Genomic DNA, 25,013 nt, shown 5'->3' with positions numbered 1-25,013 from the left:
GCTATATTCATTTCTCTTCAGAGAAAACAGGTTGTAGTCTGTTTCAGTGCAGTAAGCCTTTCTGATCTGTGGACACTTGAAAACTCACTTGATAGTCTTGGTGTTGCTGAATAGTGTTTCCTGACTCCTTGTATTTTGGCTACCTGGGTGGGTGAGTCTCACGCCAGTGTCTCTCCAAGTTGCCTTGACTCTGGTTAACATTGTATCATGTATTTTTTTTTTAATATGAGTCCTAAATATAAATGAGGATCTTGATTGTAACCTTAGTGGCCTTTAGAATTTCCTTACCAGTAGTGACCCATAAGCTGCACTGACACCTGTTGACCTGTGGATTTCTAAGGCCTCTGCTGTTCCATAGAGAAACTGGCACTCCATAGGTAGACATTGTAATATTAAACTTGGAAAGAATAGTTCTTAGGTGTGTGAAACGTTCTCTTTTTCACATGCCTACTCTTTCGATTTGTCTCCGTATTGTAAGGCATCATAAGTTCTAAGGATCTGAAAGCCTTGTTGACAAAAAGGACACTTCTGGATCCATTAGCCCTGACAAGGCTTCAGTTCTAACTGTAAGTAAATTGGTAAATTATGCTTTTTAGTATATTAGTGTGCCCTTTAGTGTATTAGCGCCCTTTAGTATATTACCGTACCCAAATTTGGCTTTTGGATCTTAATTAATTAATTAATTAATTAATTTGTTGGTACTGGGGATTGAACTCGGGACCTTGCACTTGCAAGGAAGGCAGCAGAACCACTGAACTAAATCCCCAGCCCTTGGGTTTGAATTTTAAATTGCCACTTTTTGTTTGCATTTCAAGCTGGGTTCCGTGGCCTGAACTTTGACATGTTTCTAGGGGCTGTAATAGGCAGCCAAAACTAAGCTTGATGAAAATGTGAAGAGGGGCCCCACTCACCCTTTTCCACAGCCAGCACCCTCTGGTCTCAGCCTTCCAAATACTTCCTGAATCAAACCAGTCATCTCTTGCTGATAGCCTGGTCCTCTATTGGACAGGGAATAGACTTGGCCTTGTCCATTACCCCATCCCTTGAAAAATATCCATCATATTCTCTTCCATGCCCACAAGACCCCAGTGTTTTCTGATTTAGAGCAAATTTGTTATTTTTCTACTCCTACTTCTTGTTTCTCTTTCTCCATTACTGGAAGTGTAAGTGGCACACTTGTACGTATATTCTCTGTGTGTGTGTGTATATATATCTATACATATATTTATATGTATAGATAGTATCTTTTGTTTCTCATCTTTGTAGAATGTTAAGGTAGGAAGAATCGTGTCTTTGCTGCTTGATAGCTGTGCAGTATTTGCTCTTGTTAATAACTTTTTTAAAAAATGAGGTAGATACGGTGTGCCACCTTTAATTGAATGTTGGGCAAGTGTGAATATCTTCATTGAATTCATAGATGGAAACACGAAGAGGGAATTATTTGAACTGCGCTGAACCAAAACAGATATAGCTGGTAAATTGATCCTTGTTATTTCTATGTATTAGTGCATCAACAGAAAAAAGAACAGTAAACTTTTATCTTCGTCTGTGGAGAAAGTGTGCCATTTATTGACAGTTGAACTACTAATCAAGACCCGATCGATATTTGAAGCACACTAACACTTCTGTTGCCTCGAATTTGCTTTGGCATGAGGCTCTGAGGGCAGGAGCTGCTTCTTCTGCTTGTCAGTTATGTGGGAATGCGGTGCAGTGAAGAAAGGTTGTCTAGGCACAAGGCTTTAAGGGCCCTGCTAACAATGAGGAAGTTTCCCTGTAGAGGTTGAGGAGGCATGGATGGCATGAATCAGGGAAGGTGTGATACGGATTGACTTACTGTGGTGTGGTTGTGCTTTTGGAGAAAGTGTGAGGAAAGGATAGTTGGGACAGGGATTTGTTGGGGGCAGAGGCATTATGGAAGACTTTGTAGGAGAGAAAATGAGAACCCGTTTTAAGTATGTGTCTAAGAAATTGAGAGGCAGTAGTGCCATCTGAGAAAAAGCTGCCAAGTTTTCAGCTTAGGTTTCCAACCCCCTGAGTAGCCAGGATAGTGGTTTAGGAATTGAATTCAAATCACACAAGTGGTTGAAGGGGAGGAGGAAGGAAAGTGTCAAGAAAGACAATTAGTAGTTGTGTTTTGGGTAGATGAGAGACTGGGAAGGGCAGAATAATTGGGTGGTGCAAGTGGGGAACAGCTGAAAAGAGATTTCAGTGTGGCAGGAAATCCAGGGGAGAGCCACGTTGCCAGGTAACTGTTTGTATTAGATTTGGCAATTGCAGATTCCTGGGGGCAGTGGAAACGGTTTTCAAGGAAGAAAGAGATGGGGTTGGACATTGCATGTCTAGTGTACACCAGTGGTTTTTCACAGTGTGATCCCTGGGCGAGCAGAATTAGTGTTCCTTGGAGTGTCTTGGGGACGTGAGTTATCAAGCCCCATAGGCATTTCTGATGAGTGTTGAAGTTTGACTCCACTAGCCTACTTAATGGGCAAGTGTAAGGGGTCGTAGGGTTCCTAGAGCTGGAGTCCAGGGCCCTTTTTGCCTCTGGGCCTATGTTCCCTTCACACTTACCATCAATTTCTGGGTTTGCTCATGAAATGTTTTTCAAATGTCTGCTGTATGCCAGGCTCTCCACTGCATGAGGGGAACACAAAGGTGAACAAGACAGGCTGTGCATGTGCTCTGGACTACTTAACATCTCTGTGCCCCAGTGTCATTATCTAAAACAGTTGTGAAACATAAAGGAGAATACGGGCAGCAAGAAATATGTAAAATGTGGTCCCCACACAGCGTTCCACACATGACGCTGGGTGGGTCGGGGACCAGATCCTAAGGCTATTCCTGGAGGCTGTGTCTGTAAAGCAAAGGATCCTAGCCTACACCAGGGACATTCACTGTGGGGAGGGTTAGCATATGGCACAACGGGTGGCAGTTTCTGGAATAAGGCCAAAGATCAATTTATGTCAAGTCCAAGGTCAGTTTATTTTGTAGACTTTCCTATCTTTAAAAACCTAATGATTTTCATGACTTGATCAGACAACCAATCCCCTGGCTCGTGCGAGTGTGTGTGTGTGTGTGTGTGTGTGTGTGTGTGTGTGTGTGTGTGTACACACTGATGCCTATTTCCTGTTTGAGAGTCCCTGCTGAGCCAAAAAAGCCAGCAAGCCAGGCACGTATTGACTGAGCTTGTAAAATAACTCTAGCAGTTGTCTAGGTCCTGGTGGAAGAAGTGCTGTGACCTCTCGCTAATGCTCACTGGCCACTTTCTTGCTTGCCCCTGTCAGGAAGAGAGTAGCAATGACTCAGGGTCCTAGGGGCCCTGTTGGTGCTGGCAGAATGGCTTTTGTCTGGCCTTGATAATCTCAGATCTCTTACTTTCCATTTTGCTCTGGAAAATGATTTGAAGGCATAGGAAAGTGTTGTGTGTATGCAAGACTCTGTGGAACTAGTCTTACAGAGGGTCCCTGCATTCAGTGGTTTGATTTAATGATGGTGTGAAAGCATTATGCATTCAGGATGAAGTGTACTTGGAAATTTGAATTTGGATGTCTTCCTGGGCCAGTGATAAGTTTTGCAATGGCCATAGCTCCCAGGCAGCCACCTGATGTTTTCTATAGTATGCTGTGTTGCTAAGCTAGGACGGTTGGTGGGTTCACTTTCTGCTTAAGTAGGTTTATCGAGACATAACCCCCATCCTAACTAGAGGAGCATCTGTGCTTTATCTTTAGAGTGTCACATAAATGGAAAGCCAGATGTGGTGGTAGCCTTGGAACCCCTTGTGTAGGACAGTTATGTATTGATGCCTGCACTTTAGTCCTTGCTTACTTGAGTCTCATTTTCATGTTCAAGGTTTCTAATCTCCCACAATTTTCCTGCCAAGCAGAGTAGAGCATAAAGCATGTGTTTTGAAGACTCTCAGGGACGTAGTGAAATGCATTATCAAGTAACACACACTGTCATTTGAATGAAGCCTTATCCAATTTAATGCAAATGTGTGCCCAGCCAGTGCAGTGCTGCCCAGTAGAACTTCTGTGATGATGAAAAACTCTGCAGCTGTATTGTCCATTTATTCAGGTAGCAAGGAAGTTGAATTAATTAAGTAATCAATTAATTAATTTGTTTGGTTTTTTGAGACAGGGTCTTGCTATGTAGTTGAGACGGACCTGGAGTTCATTATGTAGCCCAGGCTAGTCTCAAACTCACAGCGATCCTCCTGCCTCAGCCTCCTGAGCACTGGGATTACAGGTGTGCGCCACCATGCCAGGCAGGAAATTGATTTTTAATTGAGTAAATTATAAATATCTATGTGTGGGGCTGGGGATTTAGCTCAGCGGTTCGGTGGCCTGCCTTGCAAGCGTAAGGACCTGAGTTCAATCCCTGATACCAAAAAAAAAAAAAAAAAAATCGATGTGTGACTAGTTATAACTATATTGAACTGGACAATTTTTTGGAGGGCCTTTCTTTCATAAAGAGGTTTGAATAATTAAAAAGTTCCAAATCAGAATTCCTTGGGAAATGTGCTTGTTAATGATTCATTCACAAAAGTGCAGCTGTATAGCTATATACAGGATTGCTACTAAACTCTCGATTTGTTTTTTGAAGGCATCAGTTAATTTGTGATTTGATTTTACCTTTTCCCCTTTCCATCCACAGAATGTAGATGATTGACAATCCAGGTATCCATTGGATTTTTGGAGATGAACCTCCTGTAGATTGTGGGTCTTTATCAGATTAGGGGGGGTTTCTTCCTCATAAAGAAGAGCAGGAACTTTAGCCCTGTGTTGTATGTGTAGCGCTGGCCGCTCTCTCCCCTGACTGCACCCTGTAATGTGGTTGTCTGGCTGCCGTGCTGCTGCCCTGAGACACGGATGTCTGACATGCTCAGATGCAAAAGAGCTGACTTGGCAGCTGCCCAGCAGATTTTTCTAAAGACTCAGTTGGTGGCCGGAGATTCAGGCTGTCAGAGTTGTGTTATGCAATAAATCGTTTTCAGCAGAAGTTCTTAATCCAATTTCAGCTGTAGCTTTTTTAAAAAAAATAGATGGTAATCAAAGATAAGTACACATTATTTAATGGGAGTTTGGAAGAAGTAAAACTCTCCTTGCATAAGCATTTTCAGGCTGTTTGCCTTAACCCAGGAAGCATGTCTGTCTGAGGAAATTTTCTGCTTGAAGTGATTTTCGTTTAAAACCAAGGGAAGGGAGCATCATTCATAAGTTCACTTGCCACTCTGAGGATTCCTGGCTGCTTATCTTTTTTCTAGGTGTGAATAGTTCCTCAAGTTTTTCTTTGAAGTTTGAATATTGACAGTGTATTAGCCATTTTATAGAATATTTTAATGGATTAGCAATGAGTTGATCCCAAGAGATGTCTAAGGAGGGAAATACTGCTGTTGTTAAAAGGGAAGAAATATAGGTCTTACTAAGTGTAAGCGGTACCACATTTTCCTTTAAAATTCTCCCCAGCTCACTTTTGCTTAGTGCTCTGTAAATCCTTGTTTTGTGTGGTTTTTTTTTTGGTGGTACCAAGGATTGAACTCAGCGCCTTGCACTTTCAAGGCAGGCACGGTGCCACTGAGCTAAATCCCCCGGCCCCGTTTGTGTTTAATCCATGTAAAAAACTATCATCCTCATCAAGTAAGTTATCTATCTATTTATTTTTTAAAATTTACTTATGGTGTTACTGGAGATCAAACTCACGGCCTTGCACTTTTGAGGCAGGTGTGGTGCCTCTGAGCTAAATTCCCGGCCTTTTTCCCCCAGTTATTGATGGGACAGGCTGGCATTTCACATGGTAACAAATTGTCATTGAGTACTAGGATAATTTAATAGCAGAAATTTTTTTCTTTTGTAAACAGAAGGTATTCAGAGCTTTTCCTGGAAGGAGGAAGTGGCTGTGAGTTTTTTCTTTCTCTGGATCTTGTTCTTCCAATTTTGTTACTTGTTGCTCAGCTTTGTGATGCTGTTAATCAGGTTCACTGTCCACACAATTCATGCTGGTCCATTGTAGGTGTATAGGAATAGGTTATGCACAGCTGGCGGTGCACATCCTGTAGTTGCCGCTGCACTCTGAATCCATGTTTCCACATTGGGAGGTAGGCTTCATGTCTGCAAATCCCATGCCCTGGGGATTGGAAGACTCCTCTCCCCTTCTAGAATGTTTGTTGTAGTTATGAGAGGTTGTGGAAGAGCATTTGGTGTGCTCTGCCCACTGTTGAGGAAGCAGGAGTCTTCTTATGTAATTGCGATGCCTTCTGTAATGTGGTGGTTTCTACCCCTATCCCTTTGTGTTCCTCTTCGTGAGCAGGGTGATAAGTAAGTATTGGTGGGAAGTTCTGAATTTCAATGGAAACACCTGGTGTGTTCACATTGAAATCCTCTAATGTCTTGGGAATCAGTTTTATTTTTGTTTGGCATTGCAGTTGTGAAAGGACCTCTGATCAGCCCCCCCCCCCCCCCCAAAAAAAAAAAACCCGAAAGAAACCAGATGGGGATGTGCTTGACCCGTGATCAGTTTTTTGTTACTCAGTTTGGACGATAAAATAGTTGGGCCACTCTGCCTGTGTGATAAGACAGGTCTGTTAGGCCCCTTGTCCACAAGTGATAGCAAATGAAGTACTTGCATTTGGACCTTCAGTTTTTAACAGTTATAATTGTTAGCAAAAAATATTTCAGTGAAGTTGGAAATGTGCTTCTCTCTATTGCACACCTTTTCATTCTCTCCATAACGGCCTGAATTAGAAACAATAATAAAAAGCAACGTGTGGACAAAAGGGCCATCAATTCTGTTACACAGGTTGGTAGTTGTTGAGTTCAGTAAGGACACCCTGCCTCTCTCTCCCTCCTGTTTTATTGCTGGTGTCCAGCTAGAGAAGAGTTGCTTTTTTATCCCACCTCTGGGTTTAAGTTTTCTCTCCCTCGCTGCAGGAATCTCTGTGTGTTACACATTTGACTTCTTATTGACACATTTCTGAAATTTGAAAATTTATTTCCTGGTCTTGTTACTTTCTATCTGCATCACCTGGGGACAAGGTAAAACTCGTCTCTTTAAAAATGTATAATATATGTGCATAAAAGTGTTTCATGAGTCAACCTCCAGACTCCTGGCTCTTGCTATGTCACCCAGGTTTGTCACCCCCATCCTCTTGTTGCAGCCTCCTTATAATACTGGCTTTTTCAGCTAAAGGGTGCTGTGGGACTTGCACTAAGGGGAGGGGGAGCAGAAAGCCATCATAATTACTAGATGCTCATAAGTATGAAACACGTTGCCTGGCCAGCAGTGAGCACTTGGTAGGCCTTGCCATCAATTCAAGTGTTACCACTTTTCATAGCCTTCCCTTGATGACTCCAGAGGGACCATCTGGTGCTCTGCACCTGCTCTGCAAGCTGTGCTCACCTGGATGTCCCTCTTTTATATACTCTACTAACTTTTGTGCTCTGCAGAGATTTTGATGGGCCAGCTTGTGGAGGAATTGTGTATCTGGAGAGCAGATAAGATAGGGAAGAACTCCTGGTACAGTTATATATCAGAACAATAGTTCAGTTGACCTCCTTGGCTCTTTTAAGTGTAACAATTCCTTGACCTGCTTTGAATACAGCTAGTTTTATGTTCTCATGCACACATATTCTATTGCTACTGGACTGTGGATATTTTTTTTTTGCGCGGGATTTTTTTTTTTTTTTGCGCACAGGGGAGTGGTATTTATTGGAATTTTTTTCCTTAGACAAGAGTTGAACAGAGTAAAATTGTAGAAATGCGAGCTGTGATACTTGTTGGAGTGGTTCCTTTGTTGCACTAGGATAAGGTACAATCACTTTCACTTCTTGTTTCCTACCCCCCTTTTCCCCAAGGAAAAGCATTTCCCTGGGGGGTCCACTGCAACAAGCTTAATGACATCCTGCTGTGTGATGTGGAGGGTATAGTTGAGACATTTGTGCATATGTTGATCCTCTTCTGGAATATAATTAATGTATTTAGATGTGTATTTCATTCTGGGTGGCAGATTTTAGAGGCAGGTCATGCCACATTAGGGAACCAGAAGAGAGGCATCGCGATACCCAAGGAATGATTAGTGCCACAGCCTTTTAACTGTTTCCACCTATGTTCTTTGGCCACTGAGGAGTAGTCAAAGTGAAGACTTCTCAAGACACATTTACACAGAATTTTTTAGTTCTGATAGTCACAGTGGCAGTGGTAGACATGTGTTGGAAGTATTCACCTTGAAATTTCTTTTTTAAAAAAAACCTTGAAAAATTGTTTGGGCACATTTTCTGCTGCAATTAGAAAGCAATATGCAACAGGCAAGAAGTGAGGCACAGGCTTCTGTGCACAGCAGGGCCTCTGTAAGGGTATGTAAGGAAGGGAAATTTCAGCAAAATGTAGCTGCTGAGTCAGGTGGGAGCCTGGCCAGGGGTCTGCATTTCTAACAATACCAACTTGTTAAGGTCCAGGTAATCTGTGGGCCACAACTTGGAGCCGCAAGGATCTGGAAGGTAGAAGGCTGTTTCATCTCTGCCCTGGACTGTGAGCTTGGAGAGCCGTTTAAATACTGCTGTCGGCCAAAAGATGCATCACGTCTCAGGTGGTTGCTTCCTATTATTGCTTTATATTGTGTGTCTTTTGCAGGAGTTGGAGCAGCTAGGGATTGTGTTCACCTTTTTTTTCTTTTTGTAAATGTATTATGACTATAACATAGAAGTGTGGTTCCTGACCAGTTGCTATTCTTCATGAGAAACTGTCTTATTACTTCAAAGACTGGCAAACATGTGGCTAAATAAAAGAAAACTCTGTACTTTCTCCATTTCAAGACCTTATTGCTTGCTGTCTCTTGTATATTAAGCTGACCAGTAAACCATACTGGACAGGGTGCTTGGGTTTGTCTCTTTTCATTATTGTGCTGTCAAATGCTAACTTACTCCATTTGTTGAAGGGAGAGCATGACTTGAGCAAGAAAAGGGATTTTAATTTTTTTGATTTTTGAACACAGGCACAAACAGGACATTTGTTGATTGGAAAATTACAGTTTGGGTATGGCTGATGGGGTACAGATGGTGAGGTGAGAGTGTAACACGAGAACGCAGGGGGATACTGAGGGACAAGAGCCTGTAGGGAGGCGAAGGGACGAATGGTAAGTGTGGAAAAGTATTTGTGAAAGAATCTTTGGTCCGGCTTTATTTAACCAAAAGGACTGTGATAGGGACCTGAACTCTGGGCCTTATTTGCTCACATAGACTTTGAGATGGCACCAGTCCTGCAGGGAACTACTAGGTTGTTAGTGGTATCAGAGTCGAATAGGAGGGATAGACGGCTCCAGCTGTTGCTATTTGTGAGAAGCATGGCCAGGCCTTTTGTGTTCCTTACTGTGGGAAGTGTTTTTTGGGGGAAGCAGTGGTTTAGGTCATGAAAATTGTCATGATCTCAGCCAGCTCACTGGAAATGCGCTGGGTGTTGCCCAAAGTCGGCACTGGCAGGGCAAGTGTGAGCAAAAACCGGGGTGTGGGGTAGGGTGGGGTGGGTGAGACTGAGCCTCCTTGAACTTTTAATCAATCTCAGAAATGTTCATTGAGCTTTTATTCTGTCAGGCTTTTTTAAGGAGCTGGGGGTACAGAAGTGACAAAGAGAAATGATCTACTGACCCTATTCAAATGCTGCTCAAAAAAAAAATAGCTAGTGCAAAAGGGAAAATAAAAAGGAAGCCCCTGTAAACCCTGGTGTCTTTTTTGAGTGTGGTTTCCTCTGATACAGTGTACTCTTGGCTGTGGCACTTCTGAACCAGGAGATACAGCAGAGGGCTAGGTAGCCGGAGCAGAACCTTCTTTCTGGGCACCCTGCCACCCAGGGCGGGCAGCCCTGTGGGTGGGCGCGGGCACACCTGTGGCCTCTGTACCTGGCACCCATGAGGTAGCAGCTGAGGATTGGTGACTCACTGGGACTCTGCAGCTGTGAAAGGAGTTTAATTTTGAAAATTCTGAATCATTACTTGCCTATCCTTGTGAGCTTATTACCTACCAGAGAGGGGTGACAAGTCTTGACCAGCACTGTAAGATTACAGAACACATGTGCATGTCTGCTTTTAAAGTTTGATTTTTAGTGTCTGGATTTTGAAACCCATAACCGGTGTCTTCAATTGCATCTCCTGTGTTTAAAGTACTTTAGAGGTGGCATGAAGCTGCTGGTGTCAGTAACTGAACGTTGTGTGACTTCCTTGGCAGGACTTTTCATCTTGCGTGGTTTATGTTTTAATTAGAATTTAGTTGTAGGGTTATAATTCTCTTTTCTGGAGCCCGAAGTCAGGATGAAGGCATAGCGTGTGGAGGATACAGTAAATTGTTCTGGGAGTTTTACATTGAAAGCTGTTTTGGAGCTTTATAATTTATAAACTGTGTACGTGTAGGAAATAATAGTTTATAATCTCATGTCATTGTTTGTTGTGGAGATGCAAATGATGAGTGGGAACCTGGTGGTGGTGAGTTCTGCCTGATAGCCTTTATGAATAGACCCTGGCTGCTGAAAGGGTGGATTTCAGCCTAATAAGCATTAACTCCTCTTGCAGTTAACACTATCATTCAGTCGCTGCTAATATGCTAGGGGAGCTTTCATGCAAACTCAAGGGAGTTGCTGTAAAAATTAATTCAGCTCTGTCTTGCTTTTCCATGTGTAGTGTAGCCAAATCATCTTGTGTTTTACTTAGGTCCATTATGTGGACTCTACAAATGGAGGCTAGAGTGCCCCCCTTCCCCCTTTGCAGTACTGAGGACTGAACCCAGGGCCTCGATCCTGAGCCACCTCTTTTTCTGTTTATTTTGAGACAGTGTCTTGCAAAGTTACCCGGGCTGGACTTGAAGATCTTCCTGCCCCAGCCTCCTAGATAGCTGGGATTATAGCACTCTGCCACTGTGCTTGGCTTCAGAGTGTTGCATTTTTCTGGTTTTGAATCTTATGATTGAAAAGACTAGTGGCTTGTGCCTACCAGACGTTACTCATGTTCTTCTTGGTAGGTTTAATGCAGTTTGTTGGCTTCCTCTCTCCTAGGTGTCAGGGTAAAACCCTGAATGACCATCACCCCAGTATGGAGATATCTTGGTGTTTGTTCTCAGGAGAGCCACCAGGAAGACAGGATGTGCCTTCTTCCTCTAAAGGTGTGCTGCTCAGGAATTGGAAATCTCAACTTGGCAGCCTGCAGGCACGAAGGATGCCTAACCAGGCGGGGGTGGAAATCTTAGCTCCCTTCCTTCCTTGGGTCATTCTTCCACTTACTATAGAAAATGGAGAACTGCTCTCATTCTAGGAAATCCTTGAAGCTTAACCAGTGTGCAGTTTAAGTTATTTAAGGTTTAGAAATCTCTATGTGGTTGGATTTCTAAGATGTAGTTTGTGTTTATGCAGAGTATAGTAATTTAAGAGCTGGGAAAAAACCCTCTGATAATCTGGCTTTCTCATTGAGGTCCGTAGAGGTTTTACAGGATCTTAGTGGCAGGAGTCAAAACCAATTCCTCTCTACAGCCCAGTGCATCAGCACCAGACCGCCTATGGGTGGGAGTTCTCAGGTTTTTGGCTTATTGCTTGAGCGGAAAGAAATATTCCAAGTCCTGCCTTTACCTGGGGTATTAATGTTTGTTTTCTCTTTTTCTGTCTTTTTTCTTTTTTTTTGTTTCTGTCTATCTTTCAAGGCCTAAGGTATTCGAGAAGCTCAGATACTTCCATCTCTAAGTTGAACACTTATAAAATGCTCAAGTCTTGCAGTTGGTGTGGGAATGTCAGTCCTTCTTGTATCAGCAGTATGCAGAGATTCACAGATCGGAATCTGAATATTCTCAGCCAGGGGAGTAGGTGCCAAAACCCTTAAAAGCCTTGTTGCTGGTTTGTTACAACACCCATCTCTTTTCAGTAATCTCCAGCTAGTGACTAGTGTCTGATATGTCCATCTTCCCAGATCCTCCCTGTTTCTAGTTCCTACTCTGTGCCGGACCCTCTACTCCCACTGCTTCAGTAGGTGGGATTAAGTTGGGCTGATCAGGAACTAGTCCTTCCCCAGGTGAAACCTTTCTCTTTTGTATAACTTCTAGGCTGTCAAGGAACCAGGATGTCTTCAGCTGGTATTTTCTTGGATTTGGGTGCCACAGCTTCACAAACTATTGAGGCCTCAGTAGTGACTGGCCAAATGGAGTTAAGTTTCCGCATGCCATAGTTGGTTCTTGGTCAAGGCAACTTTGGGCCTCAGCTATAGACGTACTTTTTTTTAGTGGTGGGGGGGATTATTCGGAATCGAACTCTGGTCCTTGTGCTTGCAGAGCAGATGGTGGAACCACTGAGCTAAATCCTCGGCTCTGTAGACATACTTTAATTAGGATATGATTTTCCCCCAGAATTTAGGTAGCAGTGCTCCCAACAGTAGTGCAGTATACAAGCTGTCATTACTCACTTAAAAAATCTCCAGTAACATGGTTCATTACACCTCTTGTTGTGTACTTGACAACTCCCTTTTCTGAACTTTGCCAGGAATTAAAAAACTGAAGTATTAATAGTTAATGTATTCGGATGTGGGGGTGTATGAGAAATTGAGTTGATCTCCGTTTCTCTTTCAGTCTGAGGATTAGATTGTGGTCTGTCCAGGAGGGCTGGTATTTTCTCTTTTCATTCTGATGTCATTCAGATCTCCGAGACTGGGTTTTAGTCACACAACACTTGTTTGGAACATACATTTTAAAATGAATTGTGACTGAATTTTTCCTTGCTTGTTTTTAGTAACTCTGCTATCTCCTTTTCTTGTTTCCTCAGGATGACAGTGATGGGATTCCGTGGTCAGAAGAAAGGGTGGTACGTAAAGTCCTTTATTTGTCACTAAAAGAATTCAAAAATGCCCAGAAGAGGCAGCATGGGGACAGCATTGCTGGGAGCCTGAAAACAGTGAATGGTAAGTTGAATCTTGGTGGATTTGGGTGTCAGCTCTTTTTGTTGGTCTTGTTTCTGAATTGGATGTGTTCTGGCAGCTTGTGCTTCTGAAGTTAAGCACCTACAAGCACTCAGTACTCTGTGGATATACATTGTGGACAGCCTGTTGGTATATAGGTTTATTTTCAGTTTCTTTATGTACTGTAAAAGAGAATGGACAAAGTGCCTGTTCTGTTCCTTAGGTTGTGGGTTGAATGTGGAGTCCGCCTTACTGCATTTTCCATGGTTATTTGTCTCTCCACCCAAGAATGGGCACGGGAGGAATCCTTGGGTGATCTTGATGAAATGTGGAGCCCTATTTGTAGGCCCATTTATAAGGAGATAGCTTGTGTCTCTTGCCCTTCCTGCTGTCTGCCTTCCTTGCTGGTCAGACTGGGCTGGTTGTGGCAGGATTGCAGGTATGCAGTGCTTTAAATAAATCCCTGTGCCTCTGGAGATGTTCCCTTTGCTAGTCCTCCAGTGGGTTCTGGAAGGAAACTTATCTGACTTTATGCGGTGCCCCCTTTAAAACAGTCAGGGTACATAGAATTTAGGTGGATCTATCTCAGAACAATTTTAAGACAAACATTTGGTTTGTAGTCTGTCTCAGGCAAGGAGCTGTATGTCTTTTGTATGTATTATTATTTTAGAATTATAAATAATTGTGAACAAATTGTCTGTGTTCCATTTTATGCTTGCTAAGAGGCAAGAAGATGAGGGCTGTTCTTATCCCATATTCTGGGCTCTGGTCTTAAGGGGAGTCACCTCCTCTGGGGGCTCAACAGTTTGCCAAGATGCAAAATGATAGGTTTGTTTTCGACCTTCCATGTCTTGCCCACTGGCTTAATTGTAAGCTGAGTTCACTGCTCATCTATCTCTCTTTGGGACTGGAGCCTAGAGGCAGCACTGTTGGCTGACCCCTTCCACAGGGTATTCTAAGACCACTTCAGTGAACTGCTCGTTCACCAGGGTTGTCACTCTCTCTGAATTCACTGTTGTGTGACTGGAGAAGACCCAGCCCACATCTCCTGAATTTTCCTTTGTTGTGATGTGGCTTTGAAGCCCAACTCTTATGGATATAGTGGCTTTGCTGTGTGTGTTCCATGCCATGGCCCTCCTGCCATTTCCCCCGACGCCTCTGAGCAAACGTTATCAAAACAACCTATTTAGAAGGCCCAGGTAATTTCTGGAACCCACTGCCCCTTCAGTTTAGACCTGCACATCTTGTTTTACTCAGGGACCCTATCCTGCAGATACAGACCCCATCCATTCCTGCCTATAGTAAACTAAGCTCTGTGTTTGTGTAAAAACATTGATGTGACAGTTTATTACCCTTGCTTCCCTTTGTACACACCATTTTGCCTGGTTAAATTTTAGGGAACCTGGGGATGGGGCAGCAATTAAGAACATCATTGAATCCTGGAGTAAGAGTAGAGCAAATGCTGCTGTAGCCTTAAGACTTTTCCCTTGTGCAAAGTAATCCTTTTCTGCTATCCTGGAGTGGCGGTGCTTTAAGTGATTCTTGGAATTCTGACAGTGAAAGGCAACCCATTCTTTCCTAACTGGGAAACAACAAGTTTTATTTATTTATTTATTTTTGAGACAGGGTCTCACTATGTAGTTGAGAATGACCTGAAACTCAATATGTAGCCCAGGCTGGTCTCGAACTCACAGCAATCCTCCTGCCTCAGCCTCCCGAGTGCTGGGATTACAGGCGTGCGTCACCACACCCGTCAAGTTTTAGACGTTAACCAGTTATCTAGGATTTCATAATGATGAAATTTGGACAAATGAGCAAAAACTTAGTCATTTAAGAAGCAACCATGCTGCTAGGAGTGGACCAAATTTAGCTTTGGCTTTGTCATAGCCAGGTGTTTGACAGTACCATGCAGGAAATTCTGAGAAAAGTTTGAAATTGTAGATGTAAGTAGTTCTTGCACAGTCTTTTTATCAAAAAATGAGTTTTTGTCAGGGTAATTGATTCACTTTTTGTGCTGAGAAGACTGTCTTGTCTTTTAAACAAAATACTGGCACTGAGCTTCCTTTGTGGTTGTGAAATTAGGGTCAGTACACCATGTTCGGGTTTATTTTGGTGTCTGCAAGTATCTTTGCAAGGTCACCTGTTTTACTCTCTCACAGTTCTGAATAAACCTATCTTATGTTTCACAACTTAGGAGTCTTGAGCTTGTTTCACAGGAATCTCAAAGGCAGCTATCATGTTGAACACAGTGCATTCTTGTTTGGGTCGGTTACTGGGAAACAGAAAGAACGAATTGGCAGCCTAGGAGCACCTTCTCTTCTGTGGTTGAACTCTTTTCAAAAATCTCCTGACTGCTCTGCTGGGCCGTGACCTGTAAAAACCTGAAAAAAATGGGCACATCAACAACTGTTTTGAGCAGGTGAGGCTGGGAATGGCAGTTGTAAACTGTGTTCTCTGGGCATGCTGTATATACGCCAGCTTGGCTGTCATACTTAGCCTGTCCCACAGGACAACCTTGTCCTCACGGTGACATGAAGTCAGAATGAAGATTGCTTGGAGGAGGTGGATGGAAGTCGTGTGGTATATATATTTTTTGTATAAAATTTCTGGAGTTATTCCTGTATTCCTTTGAGGTTCCTTTTCAGAAGTTGAAATGAATCTGTCAGTTTTTGTTGATCTTCTGGTAAAGCTTTGAGATTGTCTAATGCAGAGCCAGCACAGAGTCTGACTGGGCAGGCAAGGGAGAGAGCATCAGTCTACAGATGGGGTACTGATGGGTGGCTTCTGCTACTGCCTGCTGCCCTCCCTCCCCATGCTTTGTAGGGTGGGGCCCTTAAGGTGTGACTTGCCTCTGGGAGCTCTGATCTTTTCATTTCTAAGCAGAATAAAATTGGCTTTTGAATGTTGTAGCGGCAGTGACTTTGCTAAAGTCAAATAGGCATTTCTTTCACAGCAGCAGAATTGGAACTGTAGCTAAGTTGAGTCCAGTGTGTGATTGGAAACACAGAATGTGTGAAATGACACTGAATCTTTGTAACTGTAGTGTTAAAAACAATGTGCTTTATTCTTTTTGCCCGTCAATTTTTTAACAAAGATGTTTCATGACTATTGGTACTGCTAGAGTTTCCTGGGAAAATTCAATTCCTCCCCACCATAATATTTTGCATTAACAATGGCACGGGCTTGACATAATTTTTATCTAATTTAAAAACAAATTGACATCACTTCTGCTAATCACCGGCATGCTGGCGTGATGAGCGAGCAGCCCTTTGCCCTCATCATTTGTGCGCGGGGGGTTGGGTGGCCAGTGTCTGTTAATAGTGAATGAACAGGGTGGCTCATATCTGAGTGGCTGGGCTCAGCCTGCTGTTCTGCTGGCCTAGTAGAGCAGTAATAACTTGAGCAGATACCAGATAGTAGAGACACCTCGTTTTTTATGTCATAAAATCCATGTTTGCTATGAGTCTTACTTTTGTGCTTCTGAATCGACAAAGAATGAAATTTTTTTCCCCTATTGCATGTAATAGCAGTTGGGTTTCAAGCAGCCTGGTGGATTATCTGTGTAGGAGTTGAAGGCATTATTACTGCCCGTTGTCTGTTGCTGGGCTTAGGGGCCGGCAGTGTGAAGATTTTGTGATTGTGAGATAATACCACTTTTTCTGGCTGTAATCCAGTGACAAAAGCTTTGGAAAGGACTGGCAGAGAGGCTGAGACCTTGGCCACTCCGTCAGGGCCCTTTGCCCACTGGGGCTGAAATTAGGGACATTTAAATAATAACATGCTACACAAATAATGAGTACACATAATTACACAGTAAGAGAAGAGCACTATTAGCTGTATTTGAATTTCTTTTGCATCCTGTAAGTGTCATCTCGGATCAGCAAGCCCTTTGGCCAGCAGAACATTTTTGAGTAGATTTAAGGGAACCTGGATACTTTTCTTTAGAATTGTACTCCAGGCAGGAGTTATGATAGCCAACCTGTATTGAGTTACTCTGCCAGATACTGTTGTAGTGTGTATTGACTGTCAGAACAAACTTTTATAGATGAGGAAACCATACACAAAGAGTAGATTACCAGTTTGTCTCCCTAACTAGGGACTGGCAGAGCCAGGGTACAAGCCCAGGCTTACTGAATTAGCGCTCCCATGTGTGTTTAACCACCACTTAGATAAATAGAAGCAATTTTGGGACCTTCCAAAATGATAGGATTCCAGAAACAAGAATTTGTAACATGATTTTTTTTTTTTTTAAAGCAGCAGTTTCTTTTGAAAGAGACAAGTGAAATTGTTCACTGGGTCAAAGACCTCAGGAAGGGTGCAGTAAAGTATTAATATGAACATGTTTCTAGGCTTTATTGCAGCTTGTTAATTGAGTTGATAGAGGGAATAAAAAAATTGCATTCCTGATTCATTACCTTCCTCTCATTAGTCACAGTCACAGTACAGATATATTATCACTTACCATTTTTTCACCTATAGATTTTTGTTTCTTACGGTTGTCTTACAGTTATGGATCACAGGCTAGAAATCCCAGGCTGGATTGTAAACCCACAGGGAGCGGCTGCCAATTGAGAGCCAAGGACCATTCCTGGAGTGCGAGCACCTCACTCCTCCATGATTTCCCCGGACACCACTCCCCTTTCAGTAAAGAGTGGAATTTTGAACTCTTTTACAAATCAGTTGTTCTCAAAGATTCCTGGTGTCTGTGGAATGAAGCCTGGGACCAACTCCTTCAAATGCATTTATGATAACATAAAAACATGACCAACGAATCGATTAAAAAGTTGGGGCACATTGGCCAGTGGTAGTTGGCCACATTTGAAATGAAGGTCCTGGTTATAAAGGTATAGGATTATCTGCTTGTCTTGCCTTAGCAAGCAGGGCAGACACTTTCCCCTTCTGTTTGGACTGCAGCCTTCAGGTATAGTATAGCAGTTTGAAAGATGGTCATACTTTGACAGGAATACCCACCCCTGCTTTTTTGTCCTAGAAGAAAGTGGCTACTGCTTTGTCCTGGTCGAGCTGCTGGTTTGTGAGTGCCAGTGTCACCTTCTGTGAGCTGTAGAGATCAGCAGCCAGCTCCAGGTTCAAAGAAGTGGTTGAGTTTCTCTAACACTTCTGTCTCAGACTGGTGTTTCTCCTGGTTCCCCTGATAATGTGACATACACTACATAGGAAAGAAAAGCTAGGTGAAATTGAAGGCAAGAGGCACTTTGAAAACAACTGGAATTTATTTGTTGTTTAAAATAAGAAAGTCCATTTTAGAAAAAGGTATTTTTGAGAAGCCTTGATTATCTCTTTATTCTGGTTTTATTCAGTCTGTTTATGACCCAAGTAATGTAGATGGGGCACTGCTTGTTATAACTTGCATTTAGCCAGTGTTGACATTTCTAGATTGTAGGAGGCATTGTGGACAATAAAAACTGAGGTCAAGTTGCCTATTTTGGAAGACCCCTAAAACCTCATTTCATCCTATTAAAGATATCATGAGTGACATACAATTACTGATGTATCAGTAGGAAAGAAGTAAAAATGCTACCAGTTATGAATGTGAGCATACTAGTCGGTGAGGCCTCCTAATTTCAGAGATTCGTGTTTCAACAAGAGAAGGAAGTACGTGGGATTTAAGTGAAGCATGATACCATACTGTAGGAGAATCAGAATTTGAAAACAGGCAGGTCTGTCTGTTTGGTCTGCTTTAAAAATCATGGGAGGAAGGCAGCTTGTCCAGGGCCTATTTGTGAGCTGCTGGAAAAAGCTTCCTACCAGATCTGCAAAAGAGACCTTGAAAAGTATGGGATCTTTTCTGAGCAGTTTTGGGAGAAGTGTTTGCAGCAGGGTGGAGACCACATAGGTAGGAACAATTAGTTGCAGTGACCTATTTTTGTGGCTGGCAGGAAGGATCTTTTCAGGGGATAAGTAGGAATTTTGAGCCTTGATGAGGAGCTTAACAGGAAAAATTAGATCATGCTGAAGACCAATCGGAACCAGAAATTCCATTGAAATGACAGTGAGGCATCAAGTGTCCCAGGAGGCCTGGCTGCTGGCAAGTACTTCATGGAGAGTTAAGACTGGGGGTGTCTGTGTCCGTTAACTTGTTCCTGTGATTGTCTCTGTGCTTGAAATACCTTGTTTCTTCAGTTCTCTCAGTCCGCCTTGCCTCCCTTTTCACCTCTCTGAGCTCACGTCTTGGAGTACTTTAGTACTAGTGGCCTACCTGCCACACAGGAATTGTCACCTGGGAGAGGAGTGATTTTCGACAGATGCACACTTGAGTATGGCCGACATGGCCACTGTAGATACAGTACTTCTCCATCACCCCCTGAGTGTTCTCTACAGCCCCTTCTGGTTCAGTTGGCTTCATTAAAGTGTATGCTTGTTTTGAGGTTTGTCAGCACTGCTGCTGCTTTTTACGGGAACTTTTATGATTATGCATAGATTTTGTTATGCCTGCCCTCATGTTTGAGAAAGCCAGAGGGTCATGTGTGTCCCTTGTGCAGCACCCGAAACTGCTTATGCAGGTATCTGATGATGTTTCAGTAAGACTCCTGCACCAGGAAGAGGGTGATATTCTCAGAGCCAGGCTTTCTATCTACACGGGACACACTTGTAGTTTAGGGCTGACTTTTGTTCAAGACCAAAGCACATGGGCCTCAGAGCAGTTCTGGTTCTGAATTTCCACTGTTTGTTGCCTTTCTCTTGTAGCACAATGCCCAGCACTGTTAATCTGAATGCTAGGAACACTCAGCCTGGGTGAATTGTTTTTAGGAATCCTGGAACTGGGGCCCCAGACATTGCTTTTCCCACTTACCCCTTGGAGAGACATCCATAGCTTGTGGCCCTTGTCTGCTTATCGTGTGTTCTAGTTAGCTCGGTTCCTATTTCTGGAGGATGTAGAAACACATGGTGGTGATGTGGTATGGGTGCCAATCATTTTCTCCTGGCTGTGGTGCAAATTATGTATTGGTCAGCTCGAGCCTACATGACAGTACACTTAAGAGTAGGAGGCTTAAACAAAAGCTATGTGTTTCTCACAGTTTGGAGGCTTTTAATCCTCTCTTCCGGGCTGTGCTCTCACATGGTGGGAAGAAAAAGCTGGTATCTGTTCTCTCCTTACAGCCCAGTAGATGAGGACCCCACTCTTAATGGCCTCATTTAGCAAAGGTCAGACCCTGCCTTGTATGTAATACAGTAGGAGGTTGCAGCTTCAAATTAAAAACTTTGGGGGGAAAAACATAGCCATTTACGGGGAGGCACAGATAAGTGTGGCCATTACAGACCAGTAGGACTTGGAGATGGTCATAGTTTGATTTCATTTCAGTTGTAGATTAATTTCCATGTTAATCCACACTGTGCTTGCTTTTGTGGTTATGTGATCTTAGAACAGTTTCTAGATATAGGTCAGGGGACCCTAAAAGCTGTTGTTCTTTCAGTTGACACAATTAGACTTGGGCATATTACTGAGTGCTTGCTTTTGCGACAGTGTAGTGGGTGAACCTAAGTCCCTCAGCTCAGAGGGGAGGGAGCTGACAGAAGTCAAGGTGTACCTAGACCAGTAGAGCACATTGTTGCCTCAGCCGGCTGGCTGTTGGTTATCATGGAAAGCTCTATCACTGGCCTAAACTGTGCTTCCAGGTTTGAGAGGTGTTGGCAAATTAGATGTGGCCCGGAGGCTTTTTCTTTTTTTTTTTTGGAGATAGGGTCTCCTATGTAGTTCAGGCTGGCCTCAAACTCATCGTGATCCTCCTGCCTCTGCCTCTTGAGTGCGGGGATTACACGTGTGCCACCCCATGCCCGGCTCAGGGTGGTTCTGTAGTCATATTACTTAAGTAGTGATGGTGGTGGTGGTGGTGGAGGCGGTGGGTTTTGAGGGCATTTGAGATTGAAGAAATCTTGTTTGTTATGCAGGGACTCACCTTTTTTGCCAGAAATGGTGATGGAAGTATAGTGTGAAGCAGTGCTTTCTATCCATTTTTACTCCTTTACAGATACAGAAACAATGAACCCTTGTGGGGTCACCAGAAAGGCCTGTGTTCAGCGGAGAATATGAATAGGATTTGCTTATCTGTGATCATTCTTGTACAATGATAATGTTGCCCACCAGAGAAAGGCCTCATGTGTTTTTTAAGTCAGACCCATTTCATGCTTTGAACCCTGTGATGTGTGTATTGATGGAGCTTTAATTGCTCTCAGATTTCCCACAATGGACTCGTGCAGTTCTGCTATGCTTGTGAATTTCTGAGACCCCGTTTCCTTCACATTCAGATGGCCTTTTACTTAGCTTTTGGAAATACCCTGTTATTACTTGAGCCACATTAGATATTAAGAGTCCTGTATGGTGTATCTTTAAAGCCAGAAGAGTGATTACCAGATAAGTTTTTAGGAAATCACCCTATAGCCTATGGATCTTTTAATTTACAATTTATTTCTTAATCTTGCTTGCTGCCAAAATTTGTCTGTCCTTTAGGCTCTCTTTGTAGTCTTTTGGATGCATTTTGAGGCTCAGATGTAGCTCCACCCCATTATAAATTTACGCAGCTCTTATTGGAGGAGGGAAACTGAACTGCTTTGTAACCTTATGCCTGCTTTCAGGGACAGCAGATACCACTCGAGATATAGTAAGACTGAGCTTGCATTGTAGACATTTCTGGCTGCTTAGGCCCCAGCTTTTGAGATTCTGCCCCCCACCCCGAACTAACCCCTCCCCTCCCTCCTTGACAGGGTCTTGCTTTGTAGTTCAGGCTGGCCTCGAACTCATGCCAACCCTCCTCCCTCAGCCTCCTGAGTGCTGGGATTACAGGTGTGTACCACCATGCTTGGTTGGCTTGGTTTGGCTTTCTCTTCTTTTTTTCCGTCCCTCCCTCCGTACATGTTTGTAGTACATAATTTTTATATCCATCTTAGGGAGTAGATACACATACTTAACATATCTTAATCCTTTTTGTTACTCTTCCTCTCTCCTCTCCTCCTACTCCCTCCTTCTCTATATCCCCTTATGATGTGCAAGTGATCTATTTTTGTTTACTGTTGGCTCTCTTTTATCTTGTTTTTCCAAATTATTTAAACTTTGGGATTCTCATAAGAGAAGTTATTCAATAGTTACGCTTGTGTGCCTGCTTTATTTCCCATAACATTATGATCTCAAGGTGCATCCATTTTCCTACAAATGACTGAGATTTATCCTTTATGTAGTGTAACTCAGCACCCCATGCCAAGTGTGCAGCATGGGGTGTGGGATGGAGGGGTTTGGATGGTTGGATTAGAACTCCATTGTGTATAGATATCATATTTTCTCTACCCATTTGTCTATTGATGGACATATAGGCCACTTCCATGATTTAGCTCTTATGAATTGTGCTGCTATAAACATGAGTATGCTTGTATCACTGTCATATGATATCGTTAATTCTTTTTGGAAGATGCCTACAAGTGGCATAGCTGGGTTGAATGGGATTTCTAGCTCAACACTGTTCTCTGACCTGTTTTAGTGTTGTCACTCACACTTTGGGTCTAATGGCTGATTTGACCCTCTGAAGGGAGCTTAAAGTCTCTATTGGAATAATTTATTTCTGACATTCTCCTTCCTTCCTGTATGGTTGGTGTTCTCAAAGGGACCCTATACCTAGGAATGCATGTTTATAAAAATTGTGTCTTCATCTTCAGTGAATTTAAGGGTTGGATGTGTGTCAGAGTAGTAGGATATCTGCCTAGTGTGCACCTTGGGTCCGCCATCCCTACACCAGCAGTCTCCACACATGATTAAGGTCAGTACTATACCACTGGAAAATAGGCTCTTGTCTGTTGTGTTGGCTACAGGAAGCCAGGTAGGAGGGATTTGTCTGTGTCCCTGATTGCTTGGGGCTGACCCCTTGTGGCTTTACCCCATGCTCACCTTCAGATCGTTTTGTTTCCAGTGTTATTTGGAAAGGGCCTTTCCAGTTTGCTCAGTTGGAAAGTGTTCCGGAGGTTTAAAGGGTGAGCTGGAAGGCTCTCAGCTGGCACTTTCGGAAGCTCTCGGAGGAAAACATTGGCACACTCTACACTCGGCATGAACCCTCTTTAGAAAAGGAGAAGCCAACAGTTAGGAAGCCGTTACACAGGGTGAGGGTGAACTCCCCGTGCGTGCGTGTGTGCGTGCGTGTGTGTGTGTACATCATTTTCCATGCAAAAGCTGTGGGTGCTTCCATGATAACAGTACTCCCTTCTCCCTTCTTGCCTTGTATGAGAGAGCTCTTTAGTTCAGTTTCTTGCTGCAGGAAATAAAAGTATGAAAAAGAAAATGTAAGTATGTACTGAATGCTGTTTATGATTTCTACCCCCCTCACATTAGAGACAATTTTTCTCCAAAGTATGCACACAAGTTTTATTTTTCTACTTTGACAAGAAGACAAGTGCTGGGTGCTTTATGTAACAGATGTTCCACCTTCTGATAAGGAAAGCTGGCCTGTTCATTTTTGGTATAGCCCACCCCACATTCTTAGGGGACAAGGTGCTGTGATAAGATGCAGTTGATTTATTTCCCTGTTTGTTGCTATCTGTGACCTGCATTTCAGTTGTTGGGAAGCCTGATGTGAATATACTGTGGGGACTGGGAGGTTCCTCTCCTAAGCTATCTGGTGGCAGAACCTGCAGCCACCTGTATCACCAGAGAGAAGCCTGTGGAGAAAGGAACAAACTCTTGGAGGAGGAGGCTGGCATAGTGTTCCCTACTTCCCACCCCACCCCATGCTGCACACTCAGGCCAAGCAGAGAGGCCTTTTTCAGCCCTGTCCACACTGTGCAGCCTCCATTGGTGCTGTTGGCTGTCCCGGGTCTCCCGGCATGGAAGAACTCCAAGGGAATGGGTGAAGATTGCCATCAAGTGGCTGCTGTTGGTAGTGGACGTGGGAGCAGGCTGCCATCCCAGGCTCTTAGCCCCTCTGCTAAAACTGTGTGGCTCAGGAGTGCTCTCTGTTGAGAAACAGCCTGTTCATGTTTTGGAGTGTGGGAGCTGACAGGGCATCTTCGTGAGCCCACACTGCAGTCCACCCAGAGTGGGTGGATGGGCTCCATGCATTGGAAGGCAGGCTCAGTGGAAGCGGGAGCTAAGGACCCTGGGGCTATGTGTGCAGACCAGCCAGAGGCTCAGTGTGCGAATGGCTGTGCACCACAGCCCTGCCAGCCTGGGACTAGGGTAGGCCAGTCCTCCAACTCTACAAGTGACATTGGGGAGAATTGTATTGCCAGCCCTAGAAGGATGGTCCAGCCTAGGTCCAAAGAACTGCCTAACCCACCTTACACTGCCATTTTTCATCTCTGCAAGTAGGGTGATATATACTTTTCCCTCAGAGGCGGCATTGTTAAAATATATAAGATGACTTACTTGAAGTCCTTAGTAACTGGCAGAAAGTACACATTCCACGAGGTTTTGCTAGATATTTGTTAGTTACCTAATTGCCTTAAAACTAGTAGCTGTGTCATGAAGCAGAAGCAGAACATGTAGGAATTAAAATTGTTCTGCCCTAGTGCTGGGGATTTAGTTCAGTGGCACTGCGCCAGAAGGTCCTGAGTTTGATCCCCCAGCATAAAGACCAACAACAAAAACAACAACAACAACAACAACAAAAAGGCTGGTCTGCTCTACTCTCTGCTTCTGTATATCAGCGTCTTTCTTCTAATTTAGTTTCACTAGGGCTTTGGGGTTGCAGCTCTGATGGAAGGAAAGTACCTTTGGTTTTCTCTACCAGATGGTCCACAGTGGTGCTGGCCAGAGCTTCCCCAGGAACCAGTAGTAGGCGGGGTTGGTTTAGGTGCCATTGGCATAGGTGGGGCCTTCCCCTCACACTACTGTTGCATTTCAAAGTCTGTCAGCAGCCCCCCCAGAGGGTGGTGAGCTGGCCTCAGGTCTGTGAGAGAGGATGAATACATAGTCTGTGGCTGCTGGTTTGGAGGGGAAAGGCCTGAGGCAGGCAGGGGAGAAAGTGACTCTAGAGACTCAAGAGGAAATTCTGTTAGGATCATTGAAAGAAGATTCTCAGGGCCTATTCTTAACAACTGCTTTTAGTTTTTAGTTTTTGTTTTTTTAAACCAGGGGTTGAACTCGTGATTTTGCATTGTGAGGCAGGTG

The 25,013-nt window shown here is 43.5% G+C and overlaps 1 protein-coding gene across 1 annotated transcript in view; it reads left to right on the top strand.

The window, feature by feature from the left end:
- Jarid2 (jumonji and AT-rich interaction domain containing 2) overlaps positions 1 to 25,013 on the top strand; it is a 243,273-nt gene that overhangs the window by 104,476 nt on the left and 113,784 nt on the right. Inside the window, exon 2 of the mRNA XM_010622895.3 lies at positions 12,775 to 12,910. Coding sequence (XP_010621197.1) covers positions 12,775 to 12,910 — 136 coding nt within the window. The remainder of the gene's footprint in view (positions 1 to 12,774; positions 12,911 to 25,013) is intronic.

This window comes from Fukomys damarensis, unplaced genomic scaffold (genome assembly GCF_012274545.1).
Source record: "Fukomys damarensis isolate Sample0158 unplaced genomic scaffold, DMR_v1.0_HiC HiC_scaffold_10, whole genome shotgun sequence".
Taxonomy (NCBI): Eukaryota; Metazoa; Chordata; class Mammalia; order Rodentia; family Bathyergidae; genus Fukomys; species Fukomys damarensis.
This window is presented reverse-complemented; position numbering and strand designations above follow the sequence as displayed.